Source organism: Cucumis melo, chromosome 10, assembly GCF_025177605.1.
Source record: "Cucumis melo cultivar AY chromosome 10, USDA_Cmelo_AY_1.0, whole genome shotgun sequence".
Taxonomy (NCBI): domain Eukaryota; kingdom Viridiplantae; phylum Streptophyta; class Magnoliopsida; order Cucurbitales; family Cucurbitaceae; genus Cucumis; species Cucumis melo.
Window position 1 is genome coordinate 27,284,761 of NC_066866.1, and position 16,691 is coordinate 27,301,451.

The window sequence follows — 16,691 nt, forward strand, 5'->3', positions numbered from 1 at the left end:
CATTGCCGGTCCCCCACAATCGCCGCACCCCCTCTCCAACACGTTTTCCTTCTCCTACTCCAATCGCCATCGGGCTCCCATCACAGCCTCAGACGCAGTGGCGGATCTAAGACGGGGGGGCTTTATAGTTTAGTTAAAATAATTTATAAATGAGTGGTTCTAAAAATTAATAAATTTACTGAGTTTCGTACATCACAATTGTCCCCTACGAGATTTCATATTTTGAAATCGATACATAATAGCTTCATTATCTATCTTATCAAATAAATCTCTCTCAATATATGCTACAAGACAATCATTCATCCATTGGTCTTTCATTTGATTACGCAACTGAGTCTTTATAATGCTCATAGCAGAAAATGTCCTCTCCACGGTAGCCGTTGTAACTGGTAAGATCAATGCTAAGGTAAGCAACCGATAGACTAATGGGTAAACTTTATCTTTAGCTGTTATCACAATTTTTTGAGAAAGATCACCAATACTTGTTAACCCAACAAACATATTATCTGAACACACATCAATGATGTAATTTTGAAGCTGATCTTCAAGAATAAGAAGCTTCGTAGTTGAAAAATCTCTAGGATAAAATTGTGCAAGGCAAATGAGCTTTTGTCTGTCAAAAGCAGTAAATGAGTTGCTTGGATTGAGACATGCCACACAAAGAAGCAACTCGGTGCTTTTCTCACTGAAACGATTATTTAACTCTTGAAGTTGCATGTCAATAACTGCATAAAAAATCTCAACACGATAATGATATATATTTGTGATTTCTTGAGAATTTCGTCTTTGCCTCCCTCGAACTAAAAATGCATCATCCATTTTAAGCATTAGAATACCATGCTTATTACAAAAACTTGAAACTTCATCCAACAATGATTGCCATCCTGATTCTCTCATTAACTGTAATCTTACTTTACAAATCTTGACCAAATTCATTGCATTCACAATATCCTGATCTTTTCTCTGTAGTACTTGAGATAAATCATTTGTGATTCCCAAGATAGTTTTCATAAGATGCACATGAAAAACGAAGTCAAATGATTGGATTGAATTCATTAGAACCTTTGCTTCATATTTTTGTTCAGAATTTGATCCATCATCTATGATTATCTCAAGTACCTCACAAATGGATGAGAACATTGAAATACATCTCACCAAAGTGATGTAGTGTGATCCCCACCGTGTATCTCCTGGTCGTTTAATAATTGTTTTCTGATTTAATCCTCTTCCACTTGACAGCTCACCATTATTCAGAGCTTCAAAAGTGTTGGCACTATGTTTCTCTCTTAACATGTCTCGACGTTTTGCTGATGCATCAATAACATTCACCACATTTACAACTAAAAGAAAAAGACCAACGATCTCTACATGATTTTTTGCAATAGCTACCAAAGCTAATTGAAGTTGATGAGAGAAACAATGAATGTAAAATGCACATTCATTTTCTCTCAAAATTAATGTTTTCAATCCATTAAATTCTCCTCGCATATTGCTTGCTCCATCATAACCTTGTCCACGCAAACTTGTCATGCTTAATCCATGTATAGAAAAGAATCCATCAATAGCTTCTTTAAGTGATAAAGAACTTGTATCAGTAACATGTACAATACCGACAAATCGCTCAATCACACACCCTTTGTCTACATATCTCAACACAATTGACATTTGCTCCTTTGAAGATATATCCTTCGACTCATCAATCAAAATTGAAAACAACTTATCACCAATATCTTGTATGATTGAATTGACAATTTCTACTGCAATACAATTCACAATATCTTTTTGGATGTCTGGTGCAGTCAATTTCAAGTTTTCAGGAGCATTTTTCAAAGAAACGACTTCAATATCTTTATTATGGTTGCATAACCATTGTAGGAGTTCAAGAAAGTTACCTTGATTTTTTGAATCTTCAGTTTCATCATGCCCACGAAATGGAAGACCTTGTTGTAACAAAAATCGAGCACAATCAATTGTTGCACCTAATCAAATCTGATAGTCAATTCTTGCTTGATTAGACATCTTGTTAAAAAATGTTGCAATTGGTTGTTTTTGATTTAAAAGAGCTTCACATTTGCCCCAAGCTTGGTTATGTGCACTATTTGGTCCTCCAACATGAGTTTGCAATTTCTCTTTTTTCTTCCAATTTGAAAATCCTTCACCAACAAAATGGTCACGTCCTGATTGTTCTCCAACTTCTGGTTTGAATAAATAACAACATAAACAGTAGGCAGCATCTTTTGAAATACTATATTCCAACCAATTAGGATATCCAGTAAACCAAATTGGATTAAATCTTCTTGACTGTGACCCGAATTTCTTCAACGGAAAAGTATGATTTCGAGGTTGGCAAGGTCCTTTTTGTAGATATGCTCTACGAACTACATCACGAATATTACAATTGTAATCAAGAATTCTAATCCTTAGACCAGGATCTGCTGGTAAATCTTCTAATTTTACTTCAGTGATGGACCTTTCATTACTATTATTACTTTTCTTCAAAGGAGATGATGGTTCCATCAATTTTCTTTTAAAATATTTCTCCATTTAGATTTTCAACTGAATCTACAATAACATGGTAACGAGAATAAATCAAGAAGATATTGACATATAATAACAATATTATAACTTAAACAACCCAACAAGTTTATTTAAGTTTCATAAATTATTTCAAGAGTTAATAAAATAGGTATAAAACAAATGAACTAATATAAAAAATAAGAATGACTTAAAATATTAAAACCAAATGCATAAAAATAAAATAACAAACTTAAAAAGAGAAGAAAATAAATACAAAGCTTACCTTGTAAATTAGGAAATAAAGTTCAACAAGAAGCTAGCCAAGAAGAAGTTGAAGAAGGAATTTTTAAAGCTAAAACAAACAATAAGAATGGTCTTAAATATTAAAACGAATGGATATAAATAAAACAACAAACTTAAGAATAAAACGAAAAAGAAATAAATAAATAAAAATTTACCTCACAAGCTATGAGAAGATGTTGAAGAAGATGTTGAAAAAGATGTTGAAGAAGATGTTAGAGAAGAAGCAAAAAAAAGTTGAAAATTTTAAAAAGTTGGAAGTTGATAAAATTAAAAGACTAACAAAAAAAATTATGTTGAAGTTTTATGAAAATAAAAAAATAATAAAATGAATGAAGATGAATAGGTAGTAGCTTTAATTTAGGTGGGGAAGAGTGTATAATTATTATTATTTCTTGGGTGGAAATCGAAGGGTTGCAATTTTGGAGAAAAAGAAAAATCTAGAAAAAAATTTCATAAGTAAGATTTGAACCCGGGTTGGAAGGGGGGCTAACAACTAAAATAACCACTAAGCTATTGATGATTATTTATATTTAATCATTATATATATATATATATATATATATATATATATATATTATATAAAGACAATAAAGTTGAGGGGGGCTCAAGACAATAAAATTGAGGGGGGGCTCGAGCCCCCCCTGGGCCTATACTAAATCCGCCGGTGCTGAATCAGACGCTGGTCGTCTTCTCCTTTCTCCAACCACCGTCGTCCTCCACCTCTCCTACAACCGCCGCTTCTTCTTCCACATTTTCCTACGATCGTCGCTTCTCTTACACTTTCCTACATTCACAGCTTCCTGCCCCCTCTCCTACAACCGCCGCCGCCCATCCTCCTTCTCCCACAGTCGCACCTCCCTTTTCTCCATCAGCAACGCACACAAAACTTCGTCTGCTCTATCGTCGTCGACATTATTCTTCGCACGCTCATTGAAGTGAGGTTCATCTTAAACTCTAGTTGTATTTGATTTGAAACAAAAAGTTAACAAATTATTGTTGTCTAATTCGTTATAAAATAATTTGAAACCAAGTTTATCTTGAATATTTATTATGTAAGTATATGTACATTTATTTATTTTATTAACTTTACTACCATGTTAATTAAAAATTAAATTTTGGATCTTAATAGTTTGATTTGTTATAAGTTGATCCAATCTAATAAGTATTTTGAATTGTTGTTATATGAAATCTATCAAGTAATGTATATGTGAATTGCTATGACTATCTTACATTTATGGTAGTCATATATTTTTATGGAATATTATTATGATGATCTTTGTTGAACTTAAATTTCAAGCATGCTCGTGTTGTTGTTTTTTATTCTTATTCAAGCATGGAACTTAAATTTCAAGCATGGTTCCAAAATTTCTTATTCAACAATGACAATGAGTTGTTCAACCTTTTAAATGATTTGTAAGGACCAATGAGAGAAGGGACATATGATGAGGATGAAGAAGACTTTGGAAATGAGATACAAGAGAACACTGAAACAATTGTATACTATAAACATTTCTTAGGAGTTGATGGATGAAGTGCGTAATCTGTTATACCCGGGTTGTACAAAAATTTCTTCATTAAACTTCTTGGTGAAATTGATGCATGTTAAGGTTCTCAATATTTGGAGTAACAAATCCTTTAATATGTTACTAAATTTATTGAAAGATGCATTTCCAATTGACATATGTATACCTAATTCTTTTTATGAAGCTAAAAGAAAACTACGTGACTTAGGACTATAGGATATGATTCTATTCATGCTTGCAAGTATGACTGCATTTTATTTTGGAAAAGATATTCTGATTATCAAAGTTGTCCAGTGTGTGGTGAGTCTCGATACAAAATAAAGGATTAAAAAGGGAAAAAGATCTCAAACAAGATTTTATGTCATTTTCCATTGATACCGAGGTTGAAACAAGTGTTTTCGTTGAAACACATTGCTTCTGAAATGTGATAGCATAAGGACAAACGAGTTGAAATTAATAGTGTGTTGCGACATTTGACTGATGCTAAAGGGTGGAAATGTTTTGTTTGAAAGTTTCCTGAATTTGCTTCAGACCCAAGGAATGTTCGATTAGCCTTAGCTTCAGATGGATTTAATTCATTTGGGAATATGGGTAATGTACAGTATGTGGCCCATTGTACTTATTTCTTATAATTTGCCCCTATGAAAATGCATGAAGGAATCCAATTCTTTTATGTCTTTACTTATACTAGGACTGAAGTCCCGTGGAAAAGAAATTGACGTGTATTTACAAACATTGATTGAAGAGTTAAAGGAGTTGTGGAATGATGGTGTGTGCACTTATGATTGCATAAGCATGGAATTCTTTCAATTACATGCATGTTTGTTGTGGACCATTGATGATTTTCCTACTTATGGGGACTTGTCAGGATGGAATACCAAAGATTATCAATCATGTCCCACTTGTAAAGAAGATATATCTTCATTTAAAACAAGAGGAAAAATCTCTTTCATGGGTTATCAGTGTTGCCTTCCATCTAACCACAGTTGGCATAAGAGCAAGCAACATGATGGAAAATTGGAGCGTAGGCCTCCACCCATTATAATGAATGGAGATGAGATCCTAGAACAAGTCAATTCATTAAATTTTCTAGTACTAAGCATCTTGTTATGATGTATGTGTGTATATATATATATATTTATAATTATCGTAATTGTACATATAGTCTAGGGTTTCTCTGTTCTCTATATATATGTAACTTTATTTTGACTCTAAATGATAATAAGAGAGATACTTTTCTCTGACTTCTTAAGTACATGGTATCAGAGCCTTTAGGGTTTCGAATTTCGTAGTTGGTGGTTTCCTTCTCCATTAAGGCTTAGTTTAGGTCATCTTTGAGTGGCCGTTTGTCGATACTGTCTGCTGAAAAGAAGGCTCATCGTCGTCCGCCGCATTCTATCGTTGCCAATCACTGAAAAACGACGCGCGTGAGCTTCACGCGTCGTCGAAAGATTCCTGTACAGTCAGCGCGTCGGAGCGCGTGGGCCGTCCGTTTTGACTTCCGTCTCTTGGCTTGCCTCAAATCCTATTTTCCAGTCATTTTCTATGCAATTGGGTCCATCGAAGATCATTCCATTTTGACAGAAATTGAGGATTACTACCTCGTTCTAGGGTTGTGGCTGGTTTTGTTCCAATCTTGCAGCTATTTGGATTCATTTGTTTTGTTTGTGTGGACTACAATTAGTTTGTGTCTCCAATATGGCCGACATAAAGAATATGGTAGTTTCTAATGTTATTCCCCTAGCCTCTAAGATCACTGAACATAAGTTAAATGGATCTAATTATTCTTACTGGCGTCGAACAATCTTATTCTATTTGAGAAGTACTGATATGGATAATCATATGACCGAAGATGCCCTAGAAGATGCAAAGAAGAAGAAGGATTGGTTTTGTGATGATGCCCCCTATATCTTCAGATCAAAAACTCCATTAAGAGTGAGATAATTGGATTGTTTGATCACTGTGAGTCTGTTAAAGAACTTTTGGAATTTTTAGATTTTCTATATTCAGGTGAAGAGCAAGTACATAGAATGTTTGAGGTCTGTATGAAGTTTTTCCATGTTGAACAAAAAGCGGAGTCTGTTACCAACTACTTTATGCGCCTTAAGAAGATAACTGCTGAGCTTGCTTTGTTGTTACCATTTAGTCCTGATGTTAAAGTTCAACAAGCTCAACGAGAGAAGATGGTTGTTATAATCTTTTTAAATGGACTTTTACCTGAATTTGGAATGGCAAAGGCACAAATTCTCTCTGACTCTAAGATTCCATCATTAGACGATGCTTTCACTCGTGTCCTTCGCATTGAAAGCTCTCCGAATGGTGTATTTATTCCTCAATCTAGTAGTGCTCTCATTAACAAGAACAACAACCCTCGAGCACCTCGAGCAATGGATGGCAATGTTTAGAGGAAGAGTTATGATCATCGAAAACCAGATTCTACAGAGATTGTTTGTAACTATTGTCGTAAGCCAGGCCATATGAAACGTGATTGTCGAAAATTGTTATATAAGAATAGTCAACAATCTCAACATGCTCAGATAGCTTCCACATGTGCTATACCAGAGGCATCAGTTACAATTTCTGCAGATGGGTACGCTAAGTTTCAGAACTACCAAGATTCATTACAAGCGTCATCTTCCTCTACTTTTGTTGCACCCACTGTTGCCTCAAGTAATACCATGTGTCTTCTTATATCATCTACAAAATGGGTCATACACTATGGTGCCACAGCCCATATGATAGGTAATTCTTGCCTATTTTCTAGATCGTTGTCCCTTGCTCCGTTTCCATCTGTCACATTGGCAGATGGCTCCAAATCTTCTATTCTTGGATCTGGCACTATTCATCTTACCCTATCATTTTCTCTATCTTCTTTGTTACATTTGCCTAACCTATCCTTTAATTTAATTTCTATTAGTTAACTTACTCATGACCTTAATTGTGTTGTCTTGTTCTTTCCTGGTTATTGCTTATTTCAGGATCGTGTGACGAAGAAGATTATTGGTAAAGGACATGAGTCGGAAGGCCTTTATCTCTTTAATCACCAAGTATGGCAAGCTGTGGCATGTCCTGTCGTTCCTTCTCCCTTTAAAGTTCATTGTCGTTTAGGTCATCCATCTTTTTTTGTGTTGAAGAAACTCTATCCCGAATTTAGGTCTTTGTCCTCTTTAAATTGTGATTCATGTCAATTTGCTAAATTTCATCGTCTTAGTTCGAGTCCTCGAGTCAATAAATGAGCAAGTGCTCCATTTGAGTTAGTTCATTATGATATTTGGGGTCCTTGTCCAATTGTATCTCAAACAGGCTTTCGTTATTTTGTTACATTTGTTGACAATCATTCTCATCTAACTTGGTTATATTTAATGAAAATTCATTCTGAGATATTTTCTCACTTTTATGCCTTTCATGCTGAAATAAAAAATCAGTTTAATGTCTCTATCAAAACTTTACGCACTGATAATGCGAGTGAATATTTTTCTCATACTCTTGGCTCTTACTTGTGTAAACATGGCATTATTCATCAGTCTTCGTGTGTTGACACTCCATCTCAAAATGGTGCCGCAAAATGCAAAAATAGGCATTTACTTGAAACTGCTCGTGCTTTATCGTTTCAAATGCATGTTTCGAAAAATTTTTGGGTTGATGCCGTGTCTACGACTTGTTTTTTAATTAATAGAATGCCTTCATCTCTTCTTAATGGCGAGATTCCTTATCGTGTTCTTTTTCCTACCAAGTCTTTGTTTTCTATTGCTCCTAAGATATTTGGTTGTGTTTATTTTGTTCGCGATGTTCGTCCTCATCATACTAAGCTAGATCCCAAATCCTTGAAATGTATCTTCTTGGGTTATTCACGTGTTTAAAAGGGGTATCATTGTTATTGTCCTACTCTTAAAAGGTATCTTGTTTCGCCTGATGTTGTTTTTTTTTAGGATACACCTTTTACTTCATCACCATTGAGTTCATGTCAGGGGGAGGATGACAATCTTTGTAAATATGAGATTACCTCTCCCACTGACGCGCCTCATTCCCATCCGTTGCCTTCTCGAGTCTACTCCCGACGACCTCCATCACAACCTTCAGACTCATGTCCTACATCAATGCCTCCTTCATCATGCGATTCGGGACCAGGTGATGATATTCCCATTGCTCTTCGCAAAGGTAAACGCAACTGTACTTACCCTGTTTCTTCTTTTGTTTCCTATCACCAATTATCTCCCCCCATATGTGCTTTTATTACATCTTGACTCCATATCTATTCCTAACACTGTTCATGAAGCTTTATCTCATCCTGGCTGGCGAAATACAATGATTGAAGAGATGACTGCTTTCGATGATAATGGTACTGGGGATTTGGTATCTCGCCTGCAGGAAAGAAAGCTATTGGTTGTAAATTGGTGTTTTCTCTTAAGGTGAATCCTGATGGAACAGTGGCTCGATTGAAAGCTCGTCTTGTTGCCAAAGATTATGCTCAAACTTATGGTATTGATTATTCAGATACATTTTCTCCAGTTGCCAAATTAACTTCCATCCGCCTATTTCTTTCCATGGCTGCTACCCATAACTGGTCTTTGCATCAACTTGACATTAAGAATTCTTTTCTGCATGGTGATCTTCAAGAGGAAGTTTATATGGAGCAACCACCTGGTTTGTAGCTCAGGGGGAGAGTGATAAATTATGTCGCCTTCGAAAATCTTTGTATGGTTTGCAACAGAGTCCATGTGCGTGGTTTGGTAAGTTTAGTCAAGCTCTTGTATGCTTTAGTATGCAAAAGAGTACATATGATCATTCTGTTTTTATCACTGATCTGATAATGGTATAGTTTTACTGGTTGTATATGTTAATGATATTGTTATTACTGGGAATGATGCATCGGGTATTTCATCTCTCAAAACTTTCCTTCAGGGTCAGTTTCACACGAAAAATTTGGGTCAATTGAAATATTTTTTGGGCATTGAAGTGATGAGAAGTAAGAAAGGTATTTATTTGTCTCAACGGAAATATGTACTTGATTTATTGTCTGAGACAGGAAAATTAGGAGGCAAACCAAGTGGTACTCCGATGATGTCGAATCAGCAACTTGTTAAAGAAGGAAGATTATGTAAAGATCCTAAGAGATATTGGAGATTAGTTGGGAAGTTGAACTACTTAACAGTGACTCGACCAGACATTGCTTATTCTGTAAGTGTGGTAAGTCAGTTCATGTCTTTCCCTACAGTGGATCATTGGGCTGCAGTAGAGCAGATTCTATGTTATTTGAAAGCTGCTTCTGGACGTGGGATCTTATACAAAGATCATGGACATACAAAAGTTAAATGTTTTTCTGATGCTGATTGGGTGGGATCTCGAGAGGATAGGAGATCAATCTCTGGATATTGTGTTTTTGTAGGTGGAAACTTGGTATCATGGAAGAGTAAGAAACAAAATGTTGTTTCTTGTTCAAGTGCTAAGTCAGAATATAGAGCTATGGCACAATCTGTGTGCGAAATAGTATGGATTCACCAACTATTATCTGAGATAGGCTTCAGTATTACAGTGCCAGTTAAATTATGGTGTGATAATCAAGTTGCACTTCACATTGCATCTAATCCAGTATTTCACGAACAAACTAAACATATTGAGGTTGATTGTCACTTCATTCGTGAGAAAATCCAAGATGGGTTAATGTCCACAGGATATGTGAAGACTGGAGAACAATTGGGAGATATTTTGACCAAAGATGTAAATGGAGCAAGGATAAGCTATCTGTATAAGAAGCTGGACATGATCGACATATTTGCTCCAGCTTAAGGGGGAGTGTTATGATATTTATATTTATAATTATATGACCATTATCGTAATTGTACATATAGTTTAGGGTTTCTCTGTTCTCTATATATATGTAACTTTATTTTTACTCTAAATGATAATAATAGAGATACTTTTCTCTGACTTCTTGAGTACACATCTATCTAAACAAGACAAGAAAAGAAAAAGGACCATTAACTGGACTAAAAAAAGTATATTTTTTTAGTTGCCTTACTGGTCTAAATTAATGTTACAACATAATTTAGAGGTCATGCATATTGAAAAAAATATATGCGATAACTTGCTTGAGATTTTGATGAATATTGATGAAAAACAAAAGATTCGATAACTGCTCGTTTCAAGCTTGAAGATTTGAATATACAAAAGTTGTAAAATTTGTAAAATTTACACTTATGAAAAGAAGGAACTAAATTTGTAAAATCACATCCTGCATATATTTTCACTACAAGTTAGAAGATAGCTTTTTGTAAGTTCTTGAAATCAATCAAATTTCATTATGGATTCGTCTCAAACATATCATGACGTATTAGTGGGAATGATGGAAAAATATGGGGTTGAAGACTCACGACTTGCATATTCTACTCCAACCACTTATTCCTATGGGTGTTCGAGCTCATCTAAGAAAGGATGTTTATACACCTATTGTGGAGTTATGTAAAAGTTTTTTTTGTGACTTATGTGAAAGTAATATGTGGTACAGACTTGGATCGATTGCAATCTGATATTGTATTCATATTACGTAAGTTTTAAAAACTTTTTCCGTTGATTTTTTTGATGTAATGGTCATTTCAGTGTCCACTTACCATACGAAGCAAAGATCATTGGTCCGGTTACGTATAGTTGGATGTATCCTATAGAGAGAAGCTTGCGAACTTTGAAACAATACTTAAGAAACAAAGCTCATCCTGAGGGTTTAATAGCAAAAGGTTTTATCATGAACGAATTCTTGACATTTTGTTCCATGTATCTATGTGGAATAGAAACAAGATTTAATAGGGTTGCACGAAAGGATGACTCAATCCCCGAGAGTCTATGTTTTTGAGATTTTGATGTATTTAGGTAAAATAAAAGGCCATTAGAAAGGTCAATTTCAAAGATGTTAATAGAAAGTGAAACAAATGACACATTGGTATGTACTAAACAATAATCTGGAGATAGCATCTTATCTTAGAGTATGTTTCTCATATCCTATACGTTTATTTAATTTCCTTCAAATTCGATTTTATATCTAACAAAACTTTTGTTTCACTTTGCGTTATTACTTATAAATAGAGAACATTTGAGATTGATTTATACTCGTTCAGATAGAGCATTAGAATTACATCAAAGACATCGATAAGAATTTCCTACCTTGTTCAAAGACCATGTAAGTATATTTCTCTAATTTGAAATTTATTAACCATTAATGAGCTATATAATTTGAGTTGTAATAATACTATATAATTAATAGGTTTATTCATTGCATCAAAGAGGAGAAGCATCCAACGATCTTTACTAAAAATCACTTGGTCCTTCCAATCAAGTTCATTCTTATGATGGTTGCATTTCAATAGAGTTCATTTTCACTATTTTGATCATGATAATAAAAGATGTACTCAAAACAGTGGAGTCATGGTGCTTAGAGAAACAGATGGAGTAGAGTCTAACTATTTTGGTATACTAGTTAATGTTTTAGACTTATAATATAGTCATGAAAGACGTGTGGTCCTTTTCAAATGTAAGTGGTTTAACACAAACCCTAAGAAAAATAAAGTACGACAAGATTTAGGTTTCATGTTCATAAATACATCTCATTATTGGTATACTAATGATCCTTTCATCTTTGCAACTCAAGCCAGACAAGTTTCTTACATCGACGACAATAAGCTTGACAATAATTGGAAAGTAGTGCAAATTGTCCACAATAAACACCTTTGGAATTTTCAAAAGAAGATGGACTAGTAAATGATGAATTAGAGTTGTTGGAAATAGATGGAAGAATTGAGGTAGATGTATCTATCCAGAATACAGGATATTGGGGACAAGTATCAACATTCACAACGACTCGTGTGTTTGAGAAAGATATTGAAGACAAGTATGAAAAGCTTCAGACGAAGGTGATCAACTTAAAAGAGGAAAATGCCATGTTGAAGTCAACAATTTTGAGCTTTCAAGATCAATTGACTAACATCACGAGACAACTTGCTGCGCAACAAAGGCAAGAAAGTGTACTTTCAGACAACTAGGTATGTTATAACAACTTTGAGTTATGGTTACTGGAGTTAGAAATTTAATTGCAGTGTTGTATGACTATCATGCAATTATGGTACCCAAGTATGAGCATTTTAGTGTAGTTAGCTAGTTTGTATTGCTTCTTTGAAGTTTGAAAGAATGGTTCATAATGCAGGCCTTAGGACACGTTTGTAGTTTTTGTGGTGGGGGATGGGGTGGGGTATATGAGTGTTCTTCGATTAGAGAAATTTACCTTGTCATTTTATATGCCTTTGTCTCGTTTATTTGTAGTATATATAAGTGTTCTAAAAGTTTTAGGGAGGGGGGAGTTTGAATACATCCATCTCTATGTTCAAATTATGTGCTATTTCCTTGTTTGGCCACTTGTTGCTACGTTGTTATTTTGTCACTTTATATTGCTATGTTGTATATGAGCGTTCTAAGAATTTTAGTTTGATTGGGAGAAGTTTACTTTGTCATTTTATATGCATTTGTCTTGCTTATTTGTAGTTTAAGACGAGTGTTCTAAGAATTTTAAGGAGGGGGAGTTCGAACGCATCTATCTCTATGTTCAAATTATATGTTATTTTCATACTTGGCCACTTGTTGCTACATTGTTATTTTGTCACCTTATGTTGCTACTTTGTCACATTTTTATTTCTAATTTGTCACATTCTCACTAGCATTTTATTTCCTATTTCAAGTTTATACATGTGATCTCGAATATCGATTTTTGGAGATTGGGAGAAGATTTAATTTTGTGACTACTTATTTTGGTGTAACGCATCTCATTTATTCTGGGTTATGATATATTTTGGCTAGGTGAATGGAATTTTTTTTTTTTTTTTTTGTATAGAAAACTTGTGAAGAATTAGAATGACAAACTCTGGCTTAGAGGACATCCAGTGGAGTTCTTTAGTGAGAAGCCAAGCTCTTCTAGACAAGTTTAGAGGACATATGAACAAGAGTTATATCCTTTTGTAAGGGCCTTAAAGGAGTGGGAGAATTACCTTTTATTCAAGGAGTTCATTCTCCTCAGTGACCATTTCTCCTTGAAATATCCACAAGCATAGGAAAGCATCAACAGGATGCATGCTCAATGGGTATCCTACATCCAGCGTTTTGACTTCACCTTCAAACATCAAGCCGGGAAAGAGAATAAGGTTGCCAATGCACTTAATAGAAAAGGAACCTTATTGGCTATCCTTCTAGTCGAGATTGTAGCTTTCAACCATCTCCCAAGATTGTATGAAAATGTTGAAGATTTGGAGTAATTGCTCTAACCATATCCGAGAAGAAGACTATCACCTAGTTGAAGGTTTCCTCTTTAAAGGAGACCTCTTGTGTCCCTCATACTTCCTTAAGGGAAGCCTTGATAATAGAAGCTCACTTGGAAGGATTGGCTAGCCATTTTGGTCGAGACAAGACTTCATGTTATTAACAAAAGATTCTTTTGTCCACAAGGTAGGAGAGACACCAACAATTTCATTAAAAGATGTGTGTCATAGGGCAAAAGGGACTTCAAGAAATGCTGACCATTATACACCTCTGCCAATTCCTAAAAACATATGGGAAGATTTATCAATTGACTTTGTTGTGGGCCTACCTAAGACTCAAAGATGCTACGATGCAGTAGTGGTGGTTGTTGATAGATTTAGTAAAATGACCCACTTTCTGGCTTGTAAGAAAACTATTGATGCAGTTTATGTGGCTACCCTCTCCTATAGGTAGGTAGTGAGGCTTCATCGGATTCCTAAGACAATAATATCCAATAGAGATGTCAAATTTCTAAGTCACTTATGGAAGACTCTTTGGAAGAAATTCGATACCACCCTAAAATTCAGCACTACTACATATCCCTAAACAGATGGCCAGACAGAGGTGACTATCTGATAACCGACGACTATATCGTATATACTTGTCGGTTTCTTTCTCCTTACCTAATTCAAATAATTTAAATCATTCTATCACACTGTTCTAAGTTTATTCATTATGAGCTAAGAGGGGACCTAATGGACCTATAGATCATAGGCTTAAACGATCTGAGATTAACTAGGAAAACTTTTTTAGACCAAACTAATCAACATTCATTAACTTAGTCATTCCATTAGAGTCTCGTAGTTGCGTTCCCCTCATTATAGATATATTTATGTCCCTTTGATAACCATGATCGGTCAAAATACCATTTTACCACCATGACTACATCTTACTCCTTTAAAGTGTCAATGATCCACTATTGAACAATTAGTTTTAGGTCTAACCTATAAACGAAATCCCTCACTACAAGAAATTGGTTGTCGACATAAGGAACATCAGGAAATAGCACCTCTGCCAACACCATAAGGTGCGTGTCAACAGAGACCATTATTTCCGATGTTTAATTCAGGACGTTGTGAATGACCATGCTTAATCCTCGACGCCTTACACGTACACATCGGGAAAAATGAAAGAATTAAATCATAATTTCATTTTACCCGACACAGTTAACGTAGATGTCGGAAATGGCCACCACATTTTCAACATAGACGTGTTCGGTGTCGAGGAAAAGAGAATTATTATTTAATTATTTTCTTTTCCCCGACGTCATGCATGAAACATCGAGAGAGGGGGCACTTATTCTCGATGCCGTAAGTAAAATGTCAGGAATAGGGGGCACTAGTCCTGATGTTTTACTTATGGCATCGAGACTAGGGGATCTCCTAGCATTTTCAATGTGCATCAGGAGATTCCCTATATATTTTCAAATTTTTGTTCATAGAACATATATCAGAAAAGAGAAGAAAGTTAGAGAAAAAGAGGCTGAGAGAGAGATTTGTTGTCTGTCGTTCGTTCCAGTCGATATTTAGGGTTGAAATTGTTAAAGGTTTAGGTTTGAAATTATTTAAATATTTGAAATTGAAATTTTTTAAATTATTGAAATTGTTGAAGGGGGTATAAGTTGCTTAAATTGTTGAGAGGGGATTTAAATTGTTGAAGTTGTTAAAATATGGGGGTTTAAATTGTTGAAAGAGTTGAGAGGGAGTTTAAATTGTCGAAATTGTTGACGGAGGGAGGAGGTATAATGTACTGGGGCCTATACTGAATTGAGAAAATTGTTTGTTAAAAGTGTTAGTTAAAGATTTTTCATTGATTTGTTCTCGTTCTCCTGCAATTATAGTAGTCTTTAGTTTTAAATTTGTTACTATGTTTTGTTTCTTGAAATAATTAAAATACTTGAAATTGTTAGGAACGGGGGAGGGACTATAATGGATTAGAGGGAAGCCTATAATGGATTGTAAAATTTGTTGGAAGTGTTAGGTTGTTTGTTCTGACTATCCTGCAGTTATGGTAGCCTCTTTAGTTTAAACTTAGCTTTAGTGAGGAGATTTGATACTTCTAAGGTGTAACTTGGAGTAAGTTTGAGCATTTGAGATGAGAAATAGAAGACTAATGAAACCTATTTATGTTTTAAGTCTTTAATAATGGACAAGGGTTGGATAAAACTTAGGAATAAGTTCTCGGTTGAATATAAAGAGGGAGTGTCCCAATTTTTAAAGGTTGCAAAGTATCACACCGATGATTACGGGTAAATAATGTGTCCATGCAAGAGATGTATGAACTCGATTTAGGACTCATTAGAGGGTATGTGACATCTATTAATGATTGGAATATCCCTATCCTAGACAGATTGAGTGTATCATGGAGAGTCAGTGAACTTGCATATAGATATACAAAGATTTGATGAAGGAACTAGTAGTCACCTTTTTAGTGAAGGAACTAGCACTAACCATTTTCCGAAATAAAATGAAATGTTGGGTATTCTTAATGATTTACAAGCTCCCATTGAACATGAAGATAAAATGGAGGAAGGTTTGGAGAATGAGATGTCGTTTAATATTGGTGCAAAACAAGAGATAACAAACATATTTTAGAAGTTATTGAATGAAGCACTGAATGAGTTTACCCTACTTGTTCAAACTATTTCTTCCTGAACTTTTTTATTAAGTTGATGCATATCAAGGTTCTCAATGGTTGACGTTAATACAATATTTTTATTAAGTTGATGCATATCAAGGTTCTCAATGGTTGGCGTTAATACAGTGTCAAGTAAACATATACTTGACGTTTTAAAAGTGTCAAAATAGTCACATTACTTGATACTAACAAATCGTCAAGTATACGTTTACTTGACACTGTATTAACGTCAAGTAAGATGTTGTGTTTGACGTTTTTGCACATCATGTAAGATCGTATACTTGACATTATTTACACGTCAAGTAAGATAATATACTTGACATGTATTTAGTGTCATGTATACCATTTTTTGATATATTGAATATACAAAAATTTCCA

General features: G+C 34.7%; 1 protein-coding gene across 1 annotated transcript; it reads right to left on the reverse strand.

Annotated features, from left to right (window-relative positions):
• Positions 1 to 192: 192 nt before the first annotated feature.
• Positions 193 to 2,544, reverse strand: LOC127151188 (uncharacterized). Its single transcript, XM_051090611.1, has 2 exons — positions 2,070 to 2,544; positions 193 to 1,940 (listed from the first exon to the last, which is right to left on the reverse strand). Exons 1-2 carry the CDS (start codon positions 2,542 to 2,544, stop codon positions 193 to 195), a joined length of 2,223 nt encoding a protein of 740 aa, XP_050946568.1.
• Between the last annotated feature and the right edge of the window lie 14,147 nt (positions 2,545 to 16,691).

Excerpts from the sequence above, each read along its gene's own strand:
- LOC127151188 (XM_051090611.1), bottom strand. The coding sequence starts at position 2,544 with ATGGAGAAATATTTTAAAAGAAAATTGATGGAACCATCATCTCCTTTG. Across the intron at positions 1,941-2,069 it reads TAACCAAGCTTGGGGCAAAT|GTCTTCCATTTCGTGGGCAT; the intron begins GTGAAGCTCTTT and ends TGTTACAACAAG.